The sequence below is a fragment of the Bubalus bubalis genome, chromosome 17, assembly GCF_019923935.1.
Source record: "Bubalus bubalis isolate 160015118507 breed Murrah chromosome 17, NDDB_SH_1, whole genome shotgun sequence".
In the NCBI taxonomy this organism is placed as follows: Eukaryota; Metazoa; Chordata; class Mammalia; order Artiodactyla; family Bovidae; genus Bubalus; species Bubalus bubalis.
The window spans coordinates 21,229,521-21,241,639 of record NC_059173.1 but is presented as its reverse complement, the minus strand read 5'-3'; the positions used below and the strand labels follow the sequence as shown (position 1 = coordinate 21,241,639).

At 56.7% G+C, this 12,119-nt stretch overlaps 1 protein-coding gene across 17 annotated transcripts in view; it reads left to right on the top strand.

The window, feature by feature from the left end:
* The window catches only part of NCOR2 (nuclear receptor corepressor 2), a 238,145-nt gene that overhangs the window by 210,253 nt on the left and 15,773 nt on the right, over positions 1-12,119 (top strand). For all 17 annotated transcript variants that reach the window (XM_045163104.1, XM_025267798.3, XM_025267796.3 and 14 more), the window contains 8 exons: positions 2,409-2,559; positions 5,169-5,309; positions 5,680-5,766; positions 6,382-6,680; positions 8,480-8,834; positions 9,914-10,135; positions 10,711-10,962; positions 11,859-12,008. In XM_045163104.1, coding sequence (XP_045019039.1) covers positions 2,409-2,559; positions 5,169-5,309; positions 5,680-5,766; positions 6,382-6,680; positions 8,480-8,834; positions 9,914-10,135; positions 10,711-10,962; positions 11,859-12,008 — 1,657 coding nt within the window. The remainder of the gene's footprint in view (positions 1-2,408; positions 2,560-5,168; positions 5,310-5,679; positions 5,767-6,381; positions 6,681-8,479; positions 8,835-9,913; positions 10,136-10,710; positions 10,963-11,858; positions 12,009-12,119) is intronic.

The following is a 12,119-nucleotide window of genomic DNA, read 5'->3' as shown; positions in this document are numbered from 1 at the left end:
AAACACTCACCCAGGCAGGGGACCGACACCCCCGATTCAGTTTCGAAACCCCTTTGGTAAAATTGTCTCTCGCTAAGTCATTCTCATATTGAGTTGAGTCGTTCAGTTGTGCCTGACTTTTTGCAACGCCATGGACTGCAGCACTCACACCAGGCCTCCCTGTCCCTCACTATTTCCCGGAGTTTGCCCAAATTCATATTCATTGAATCAGTGATGCCATTTAACCATCTCATCCTCTGTCACTCTCTTCTCCTTTTGCCTTGAATCTTTCCCAGCATCAGGGTCTTTTTCAATGAGTCGGCTTTTTGCATCAGGTGGCCAAAGTATTGGAGCTTCAGTATCAGTACTCAAATAGTAGGGATTCTTAAATCACTTTTTTTTTGGCGTGTGGGATCTTAACTTCCCAACCAGGGATTGAACCTGCACCCGCTGCGTTTGAAGTGCAGAGTCTTAACCACCGGACAGCTAGGGAAGTCCTGCTGAGTCATTCTCATAGAGTGGTTTGGGATTAAAGGTCGACATCTGAAGTGCCTGGGCATCCGTCGGCCTCTGCTTTCCAGGTGGCCATGACCCGAGCCGTGTCGGTCACTCACACCCCTGTGATGGTTGTTGGCAGAGGATGGCAGCTGCCAAATGTGTGAGGGTCAGACTTTCCCACAGCCTCTCGACCAGGTGGTGATGAAATCTGTGCGGGGAACACAAACACACACACACACACTCTTACACATGTAGACTTATAATGGGTGTGCTTATGTTAGCTGCCCCTGGAGAGGCCTTTCCTGATGACATGCAGTTGGCTCCGCTGCCCTGTGCCCTTTTGAGGAGAGAGGTGACTGCCCACCCCTGGACCGTCACCCAAACTGAAGCCCGTTTATTCTGCACTGTTTGTGCACAAGTCTTCCAAAGTGTGACCAGTGGATCCTACCTAGGGTGTCTGCTTTGAGACATCTGGGGAGACCTGTCTGGAGACCTGTGAGGGCATTTTGTTTTTCTCCTCCTTGAAGACCAGGATTTGGGATAAAAGCCCAGGGGGTGCCAGTCATTGCCCTTACCCCATAGAAGGATGTTTCTTGGCAGAGATGCTCCCATGGGGAGACTCGAAGGGCACCAGTCCCGGGCTTGGCACACAGTCAGACTCACATCTCTGAATTGGCTCTTGGATTCATAGAAGGAGAAGAGAGACGTCTTGATCTGGGGACAGCTTGTCTGTGCCAAGTGCCTTCGAGAATCGTAGGCAGAGATTGTGTCTGTTTTGTACACGGACGGACTGAGGCTCAGAGAGGCAGAGTGACTTGACAAAGGTCACATAGCAACTCGTTGGTAAAGTTGCTGTTTGCCATCCAGCAGTCTGACTCCAGATTTATATTCTGATCCCCACACTCATGTTCCTGGAAGTCATCCAAGGCAGGATGCTACCCCATGGGGCTATCTTCTGTCTGCCTGAATACACCCCTCAATAGGAAGCACATTCCCTCCAAGGCCGTAGTTCCTGACGGGGGCAATTTTATCCTCCAGGGGACACTGGGGAGTGTCTGGGGACATCTTTGATTGTCATATCTGGAGGGGCAGGTTGAGGGGATCACATGGCATCTAGTGGGCAGAGCCCAGGGTGCCACGGTAGGGGCCGCTGCTAAGTGTCCTGCGGTGCCCAGGGTGGCCCCCACCACAGAGAAGCATCTGGCCCCACAGATCACAGTGCCGAGGTTGAGAAACCCTGTGTCAGAGCTCAGATTTCTGGTGTCCTGCCGTGATGTGAGTCCCCACTCTCGTTTGGGGAGCGACACGCGGTCACAGGCACGTGGACCGGCATCCCAGCATCCAGGCTCTGAGAAAGTACAATTCACATGGTGCAAGTGGAAGCACGGGCCCGGCGCCAGACTGCCCAGCTCCCCAGCCTGGCTCTGCCCTCGTTTAGCCAGGTGACCCTGGGCAAAGCTACCTGGTGTCTTGGTGCCTGGGTTTCCTCTTCTGAAATAGGCACAGTAGTACCTGACTCAGTTTCCAGGATTAAATGAGTCAATACCTGTACAGGGTTCAGAGCTTACTATTCACATCGCTGATGTCTGTTCCGTGTGGTTGTGTTCTGGAGGGCTCTGCCTCCCCCATTTTTTCTTTCTTCCCTTGGCCACACGGCAGCTTGCAGGATCTTAGTTCCTCGACCAGGAATTGAACCTGGGTCCCGGCAGTGAAAGCATGGAGTCCTAACCGCTGGACCACCAGGGAAGTCCCTCTGCCTTCCCTTTTGAAGCCGCATGTGTATGAACACGTATGCAGTGATATACACATGTGTGCCCGTGTGGATTTGGAAGGCACACGTGCACACGTCCTGGTCATGTCTGGCGAGTTGGGGGGGTGGGTGCAGTCCCTGGCCAGAGCCTGCAGGTGATCACCCGCCTCCACACCCCCAGGGCACACCGGCCGATGTCCTGTACAAGGGAACCATCACCAGGATCATCGGTGAGGACAGCCCGAGCCGCTTGGACCGCAGCCGGGAGGATGGGCTGCCCAAGGGCCACGTCATCTATGAGGGCAAAAAGGGCCATGTGCTCTCCTACGAGGGTGAGTGATGCCGCCATGGCTGTGAGAAGCTGGTGGGCGGGCAGGGGCTGGCCAAGCCGTCCCATTCAGGGCTCTTTGATGTCCGGCAAGGACTCCCGAGGTAGAGGACCAATGAGGACCTGGAGGTAGTTGTTCATCTGGTTGCTTGATATTTACTGGGGGCCACCCATATGCCAGGGGCTGGGGGTCCAGCAGATGAAGCCCCCTCAGAAGGCTCTCAGGACAACCCCCCCTCCCCAGGTGCAAATGGGAAGTCACCTCGTTAATCTTGTCATTAAACCTGTCTGTATCCACTGTGGCTTATTCACCAAACCCCAGACTTTGGTGTTTCTGGAGCTGGTCAAGAGAGAAGGTTCCAGAAAATATGGTTGGGGTTAAAGGGCAGCCAGGTGTCTTCAGAAAACAAGTCTTGGGGAGTGTGTTGCCCTCCTGTCAGCTGTGTGTGGTTGAGAGCCGAGGTGAAGGACTGTCTTCCCATTTTCCAGGTGTGGGAGCTGAGGTACAATGGTGTCCAGTGGTTCTTCTGTACCCCTCAGAGAACAGGAGCCCTGGGATGGGGGTGGGGAGAGTCTTTGGTCCATTGAGGTGGGTTCCTCACGAGGCAGGGCTGGGGTGACACCAGGAAGCACAATCAGAGAGGTGGTGACCTCCCCGTCCCTGTAGGTATATAAGTCAGAGCAGCTGAAGATCGGCCTTAGCTGCCTCCCACCTCTGCCTAGTTCTTTACAGTTTAGGAAGCAGACTTATGGCCAGCCTTGCAAGTGGGGGAACAGGCCCAGGGAGCAGAAGCCCGCAGCTCACACCCCTAGGCTCCTGGCAAAGGCTGTGCTCTCTGATTGACGGCACGAGGGTGGCAGGCAGGGGCGGTAACCAGTGACATGCCACCCCCTTACGCCCTGGGCCCCCCACTTCAGTGTTCCTCACTCCACTCACCCTCCCTGGGTTCTGCTTCCCCACACAGGAGCCCTGCCTGGAAGGAATTAAGGGAATCAAGGGCTGAGATGTCAATTTCCTGGCAGCCTCGGGCACCCAGGGGTGCAGAGATAAAAGCCGCTAATGGGCGCCCCTCTCAGCCGCTGGCAGCCGTAGGGCCGCAAATTGCTTCTTCTCCAGTGGGCGGGTGCTTTCTCTTCACTATCCGCCTCCACTGGCCCGGCCCTCAGCCCCCACGGCCCCCCAGGTCCTGGGAAGCGGAGGTGGTACCGTGGGGCTTAGGCACTTGCCTCTCTCTGCTACCAAGTGGTGGAGACAGCCTTGGGGACAGGCTGTCAGCTGCGTTCTGTGCCAGCCTCAGTACGGCTGAGTGCCCTGGGGGATGGCCAGGGGCCCTGGGAAGGGTGGACAGAGAGGCAGTCAAGGTGTCGTGAGCAGGGAGCCCTGGGTGGCATCTCCACTCAGGCCTCCACATCAATTCTTGAGCCCTTACAGGCCTTAGGTTTAGCATCCTCAGAAAGGGTGTCCGTCAAGGCTTTTCATTTCTCACATGCTTCCTGGGGTCTGGGGACTAGTGATGCCAGTGGCAGGCGGTAGATGGTGGGGAGGAGACTATGGCAACCCCGGGAGTGACGGCCATCTCTACAGGGGGCCCCTGCCTCTGTTCTCCAACAGCTGATTGTCGCCCTGTAACAAGTGCAAGCTCGCCAGCCAGACTTCTGATCTCTCCATTTTTATCTGACATCTCCTGGTGTTTAAACATCAGCGATCAATTTTGAGAAAAATTAGGAGCGGCAATACCATCTATCCGCTGGCCACTAGTTTGTAACCCCATGGAGGAGCTCCTGCTCTGAGGACCTCTCGGGGTCGTGATGGAAATCTGTGAGAGCCAGGGTGCCCTTTATCCTAACGGGCCAGCCTGGGGCATGCGGGACTTGCTTCTGATACCCGCGGACTCTGCCACCCCTGGAAGGAGAGGCCGACTCAGGAGCCTCCAGCCCAATGGGCAAGACCGAACCGTGGCCTCCTCAGGGCCCCCCTCCTGGCTGCTCAGACCCATGGCCTGTCGAGCACCCGTGTGCCCAGCCTGACGTGCCTGCCCTCTGGGCTCAGCCTGGCTTGATGAGGCCACGCGTGCTGTGGACCCTCCTTGTCCCTCCCACCTCCAACTAGACACACACTCTCCCCACGTGGACACAGATGCACATAGTTTTTTGCACGTGGCCTCACGTTGTTCACAGTGGACAGGCACACACACACAGTGTCACACGTGCGCACACACACACAGACCCACATTGACACACGGGGATGGTTGTGCCAGCCCTGAGTGTTCACACTCGGCTGGTGCATCTTTGCTCACATGCACGTGGTTCCACACATTCCCATCACATGTCTGCTCCCACGAGTGCTCGTCTGTACACAGACTCACATGCCTGTGGACAGTCAAAGGACAGGCCTACCAACCAGCAGAGCATGCCCTGGGCTGGACTGCCGGCTGGGGGTTCCTGCAGGAAGGCTCAGCTGGGCCCGGCTTCAGCTGCATGACTGACGGGCTCTCCTGACGGGGGTCTGTTTGAGCCGCAGTCGCCTTCTGGCCCTCCAGTTTGCTGGCCCTGGGCTCACTGCACACAGCCTCCCGGGGCCACCCTGCATCGTGAGCGTGGTCTGGTTTCCAGGTGGCATGTCCGTATCCCAGTGCTCCAAGGAGGACGGCAGGAGCAGCTCGGGCCCTTCCCACGAGACGGCCGCCCCCAAGCGCACCTACGACATGATGGAGGGCCGCGTCAGCCGGGCCATCTCTTCAGCCAGCATCGAAGGTGTGTGCCCTGCCCGGCTCCCTACTCTGGGGGTGGAGCGGGGGCCGTAGGACCTGCCCCGGCGGGCTTCCCCACTTGCTGGGTTACATCAGCTCCCCCTGGACGGAGTGCAGGAATAGTTTTCCCGACTTTACAGATAGGAAAACTGAGGCTGGGAGTTTCTGAGCCTCCATTCGGAGGTAGCACAGGGCCCAGAAAGCAGGCCACTTGCCAGCTGGGTCCTCTGTCGCCACCACCACCAGCATCATCTCGGGGACTGGGTGGCTGGAGGGACCCGCTGGAGGGAGGCAGGGGCTGTAGACTCTGGCCTGTCACTGCGCAAGGCCAGGTCAGGGAGCCGTGAGACGATGCTGTCGCCTGCCCCCTCCAGGTCTCATGGGCCGCGCCATCCCGCCTGAGCGACACAGCCCCCACCACCTCAAAGAGCAGCACCATATCCGAGGCTCCATCACGCAAGGTACGCTGCCCTCTGCTCCCGGCGTGCCCAGCCACCGCACCCTCGTGGCAGCTGCAACAAGCCCTTGGGTTTACAGTCAAGATGGGCAGGGGAGGGGAGGCATACCAGAGTGCCGTGGACACCCAGGGAAGGCGTGTAACACACGTGTACGTGACAGGTACGGGTGCAGGTTGAAAGGCAGAGCAAGGCATGAAAACAAAAATCGAAAACAAACTACTACCCATCACCCTTCACTCTGTCACTTAATGAGCATCTCCTGTGCTCTGTGCTGGGCGCTACCCCAAGTGCTCTCTGTTCCTCATCTTATGGAACAGCCTCCGAAAGGAAGACACCCACGTTCTCCTGGCTGGTCAGTGGCAAGCGAAGTACTTTTTAACATGCTTTGTATCTGTATCATCCCACTGAATGTGAATGACTTGGTGAGGTGCTTCAGTTAATACTCCCATTCTATATATGAAGAACCTGAGGGCTCAGAGAGGTCAAGTCACATGCTCAAGGTCACACAGCACGTGAGGACTTGAACCCAGGTAGTCAGGCTTCAGAATCTGCCCCAGGTTAGGATGAGCAAGGTGGGAGGCAAGTGCACACACGTCAGCGCCCCCTCCTCCCTGGCAGGGATCCCACGGTCCTATGTGGAGGCCCAGGAAGACTACCAGCGCCGGGAAGCCAAGCTCCTGAAGCGCGAGGGCACGCCGCCACCACCGCCTCCGCCCCCTCGGGACCTGGCTGAGGCCTACAAGGCCCGGCCCTTGGAGGCCCTGGGTCCTCTGAAGCTGAAGCCAGCCCACGAAGGCCTGGTGGCGACGGTGAAGGAGGCCGGCCGCTCCATCCACGAGATTCCACGGGAGGAGCTGCGGCGCACGCCCGAGCTGCCCCTGGCCCCCCGGCCGCTCAAGGAGGGCTCCATCACGCAGGTACGGGGGCCAAGGTCGGGGCAGAGGATACCAATAGGCATAGCTCTGGCCCCTACAAATGGGGAAACTGAGGCCTGGACTTGTTGAGTGCCATACCCAAGGTCACACAGCTGCTCACTACTGAGTTGTCATTACATCCATTTCAGGGTCCATAGCAGGGGCTATTATACTCATGACCTCATTCAGTTGTATTTACAGCCCAGGAGAGTCACACTCAGGCTTCCCAGGTGGCTCAGTGGGTAAAGAATCCGCCTGCAATGCAGGAGACACAGGAGACATGGGTTTGATCCCTGGACTGGGAAGATCCCCTGGAGAAGGCCATGGCAACCCACTCCAGTATTCTTGCCTGGAGAATCCCATGGACAGAGGAGCCTTGCAGGCTATAGTCCGTAGGGTCACAAAAAGTCAGACACAACTGAAGCATCTGAGCATGAAGTTATACCCATCACCCCCATTCTTCAGATGGAAAAACTGAGGCCCAGAGAGGTCAAGAAGCTTGCTGAGAGCCCAGAGCTAGGTGTAATAAAGCTTGATTGCACCCTAAGTGTGAGCCAGGCGCTCGCTGCCTGAGAACTTGGCATCATGACTTATGTAACCCTCACAACAGTGTTGTGAGGTGTCCTCATTTTAGTGGTGACGAAACAGGTTCAGAGAGGTTAAGCAACTTGTCCGGGGTCACACAGCAAGTAAATGGCCATTGTGAACCTCAAGTCCAGATGTCCTTACATCTGTAGCATCTTTGTGTCTTGGCCTCCTCCAGCAGGTTGCATCCCCACCCAACCCCTGCGCCTATCCACTGCCTGCACTGGGCCGCCCAGAAGCCCCAGCCTAGAAGGGGAAGATGAACTCTGACTCTGTGAGGAGCTGGTCCCTTAGAGGACCTAAGGGCCACTGTCTCTTCATAGGGTCAGAGATGTGAACAGGAAGGAGAATGAGATCCATGGGGGACTGCATGGCTGAGAGGTGGTAGGGAGGTGTCCAGGGGGCCTCACAGTTGAGTCAAGGCTCAGAAGCACCTAGGGAGAAGGCAGGAGCGGTGGGAAGGCTGTTGAAGGCCAGGGATCAGGTTTGGCACTCAGCCTCCAGGCGGTTGGGGGTCAGTGGCAAGAGTCCATCGTAGATCCGAAAGGGAGGCCAGTCTGATTCTAGAATATTCTTTCTAAAATGAGTGCACTTCCCCTTCTTAAGAAAGTAAGTAAAACATTCGTGAATAAAAGCAGAGTCCTCTTACTTGCAAAGACACAGAGCCCACTGTATCCTGGGTTTCCCAGGCCTGCTTAGACAGGGTGGGGTCTTCTCCCAGGCAGCCGGGTTACAGTCTCATCATGACCCCTGTTCCTTCAGCTGCCCTTTCTGGCCAAAGAGCAGACATAACCTCAGCCCTGACCTCTGAGACTTGAACCTCAGGGTGGTGGAACTGGATTTTACTGCTGGATTTTCTGGCTTGGCTTTGGGTGGGTCAGGGAGGGTCCCAGACTGATGGGAAGAAGGCATTTGCCCTCATGGGGTTGTTAAGTTTCTTTCCAGCAAATCCCAAGGGCCAACCAAGGGTCCCCCACTTGCTTCAGGAAGGGCTGACCTCTGCACTTTGTGCCCCCTTCTGCAGCCCCCAGGGTGGCCCTGGGGGCCAGGGGTGGGCAGGGCAAGGGCAGGTGGGCTCATCTTAGGCTTAGCAAAGCCCTTCACCCCTGCCCCTGGAGCGTGAGATGTCTCTCCCATTTCCTAGCAGAGAAACTGAGGCTCAGAGAGGTTGTGCCACTGGTGGTGACGTCCCCCCTTCCCTCCCCCCCGCCCGCCAGGGCACCCCGCTCAAGTATGACACCAGCACGTCCTCCACTGGCTCCAAAAAGCACGACGTGCGCTCCATCATCGGCAGTCCGGGCCGGACGTTCCCGGCCGTGCACCCGCTGGACGTGATGGCCGACACCCGGGCGCTGGAGCGCGCCTGCTACGAGGAGAGCCTCAAGAGCCGGTCGGGTGCCGTCAGCAGCTCGGGGGGCTCCATCACCCGGGGGGCCCCGGTCATCGTGCCTGAGCTGGGAAAGCCACGACAGAGCCCCCTGACCTACGAGGACCACGCGGCGCCCTTCGCCGGCCACCTACCCCGCGGATCACCAGTGACCACACGGGAGCCCACCCCGCGCCTGCAGGAGGGTGCGTGGGGGAGGGCTCAAGGAGGGGCGGGGCGGGGCGGGGGCGGGGCCGTGGTGGGCTCTAATCTCCGAAAACTGCTTTACCGTCCACCCCTTGGCTCAGGAGCATCCTCAGGGCCACCACAGCCAGCCCACCTGCCAAACCTGTAGGTTCTGCCTCCAGACCATCCTCAGAATTCTCTGCATCTCCCTGCCGCCTCCAGTCCACCTGGCTTCCCTGGCTACTCTCTTGTGCTGCTATAATCTGCTCCCCAAAACGGCAGCCAGAATACTTTTTTGAAATATTTACATCAGTTACGCCACTGTTCTGCTTAAATCTTTCTAGTGACTTCTCACTGCTCCTAGGGGGAAAAATAAAGTCACCGTTTTTCCACCATGGCCATGCAGGATCCAGCTCCACCCGCCTTTCCATCTCACGGCTTTATCTCTGTTACTTGACCACACTCAGCTTTCTTTGCTCAGGACCTTTGCATGTGCAGTTTCCCTATGCTTGAAATGCACCCTCCCCCCTCCAGATCTTTACCTAACTGGTTTCTTTTTGCCCTTTAGAACTCTGTTCAAATGTCACACTGTCAGGGAGGTTACTTATGGTCACCCTCCCCCTTCACTATTCTGGTCACATTCTATCACAGTTTAAATTTTTCTTCAGAGCATTTATTACTTTGAAATTCTTTTTTGATGACTAGTTGATCATCTGCCTCCTACATTGAATGTCAGCCCCATGGGGGCTAGGGTTTTCCTGTTTGGTTTGGTGGGGGAGCCCCAGCTCTTAGAAAGTACTAGGCATATCGTAGACACATGATAAATATTTTTGGTTGATTGAATGAATGAGAAGAAAAGGGAACAGAAGAATGGATGAGCTTTTTAAAAGAATAAAAAGCAGAAGCAAATGAGCGAATGAGTAAAAACGAAAAATGAACTAGAGGCAAATGGATGGACGAAGAGGCCTGGTTCCTGGGACCCCAGAGACCCTACCCTCAAACGATTTCCCATAAGCACTAGCTGCAGCAGCCCCCATGTAGGGCGTGGGACACCCGTGTCTGAGGTCCGATGCCATCTGCACTTGGCTCATCCCCACAGGCAGTCTCTCGTCCAGCAAGGCATCCCAGGACCGGAAGCTGACATCCACGCCCCGGGAGATTGCCAAGTCCCCGCACAGCAGCGTGCCTGAGCACCACCCCCACCCCATCTCGCCCTATGAGCACCTGCTCCGGGGGGTGAGCGGCGTGGACCTGTACCGCGGCCACATCCCGCTGGCCTTCGACCCCACCTCCATACCCCGAGGAATCCCTCTGGATGCAGGTGATTTGTCCCAGACCCAAGGAACCCTGTAGCATCAGTGTCAGCCCAAGGGCTCCTCAGGCATCAGCTAGGCTCCACTAGAAGGGGAAGCTGAGGTGCAGGGCAGGGAGAGGGAGGGACCCAACATTGCAGTCATGTCAGCAGTTGAGGTGAGAAAGAATTTCTCTTGGGGGGTTCTCAGGGTCATGCTGGGTTAAACATTTTTTCAATGGTTTTCTTTTCCTGTGAGACTTAATCAGCACCCTGAAAATTGTAAATGTATCAAAAGAGGGCTCAAGGGTGTGCTTTCCCCAAACAGACATGATCTGAAAATCTGTGTAAAAGGACACAGCCCTTAGGTATTTTTGTGATCTGCATTTCGGATACCCTGTGTTTGGGTGAATTTTGATCCCAAGAATATTATCAACAAGAGGCACCCTCGTGTATGTTGGAGAGCAAGGGTTTTTCTACTTTGAGGCTCTCAATTCTGTTTTGTGGGAGTGTTTGGGAGAAGCTGTGGGGGCATTAAGACAGGCAGAGGGGCATTCCCAGCCGAGGTGTGGGCCGGCCTGAACTTATTCCCCTTCTCCTGGCAGCCGCTGCCTATTACCTGCCCCGGCACCTGGCCCCCAACCCCACCTACCCACACCTGTACCCGCCTTACCTCATCCGCGGCTACCCCGACACGGCGGCGCTGGAGAACCGCCAGACAATCATCAACGACTACATCACCTCGCAGCAGATGCACCACAACGCGGCCACTGCCATGGCCCAGCGAGCCGACATGCTGAGGGGCCTGTCGCCCCGAGAGTCCTCACTGGCCCTCAACTACGCCACTGGCCCGCGAGGTGTGTGGGGCGGGGTGCTGCCAGGCACACAGGTGGGCAGGACCCTCTACCCAGAATCGGCCTTATCCCTGGTCTGCCCAGGTTCCTGAAAGCACAGGACACGTATGTGCCCACGCCTGTACATCTGCCCTTGCCGAGAGTGGTCACTGTAGAGTCCTGGGTGGTGTCACCTCGCTGAGAGCACGCACAGACCCAGCGGGTGGTTTCTTTTAACTTATTCATATGTTTTAGCTGCATGTCGCAGCTTGTGGGATCTTAGTTCCCCGACCAGGGATCAAACCCAGGACCATGGCGATGAAAGCCCACGTCTTAACCACCACACTGCCAGTGTTTAGAGTTGTGTGTGGTTGCATCCTGGACGACACATGGGCTCTGCGTGTGCCTGTGTGCTGTTGATGTATGTGGTCCTTAAAAAAAACAAACAAACATGTAAATGTAAGGCTGTTTGAATTTCTTGTTCCCTTGATGAGCAACCAGCCCGTGGTTACTTTGCACATGAATATTACACTCTCTAGAAACACTTCCGGAATGTTCTTTCAGAACAACCAAGTCCTAGTTAGGGTCTAGTTAAAACTGGTCACACTAGGTATTTCAAACAGTGGGGATTGAATACAAGCAACTGATGGCCTAGGGTCACAGGCAAAAGGGGTACAGCAGTGTATGCAGTGGCGCCACCTGCAACTACCTCTACTTCAGGGCTTGGGAGCAAAGGGAGGAGGGGCTGTGAGCAGCCGGCATTCAGACCTAGGGCGTGCACCAAGGAGGGAGCACCAGGCAGTGCTGCTTCTCAGAGGGTGTGTGGTGTTCCACCGGGTGGTGCGGTCCAGCGAGCAGGCAGCCTGGCTCCTCTCCTCCCCACGTCGCTGCAGCCCCCAGCCCCACCTCCTCTCTCACAGGCATCATCGACTTGTCTCAAGTGCCACACCTGCCTGTACTGGTGCCCCCGACACCAGGCACGCCAGCCACGGCCATGGACCGCCTCGCCTACCTCCCCACCGCACCCCAGCACTTCAGCAGCCGGCTCAGCAGCTCACCGCTCTCCCCAGGTGATGCCCCCACCCTAGTGCTGGGCGTCCTTGGGCAGATGCCTTGCCCTCTCTGTTCCATCCCGGAAGATGAGTCGGGGTGGTGGGGGGCGGGGCTTCCTGTCCCTGGGG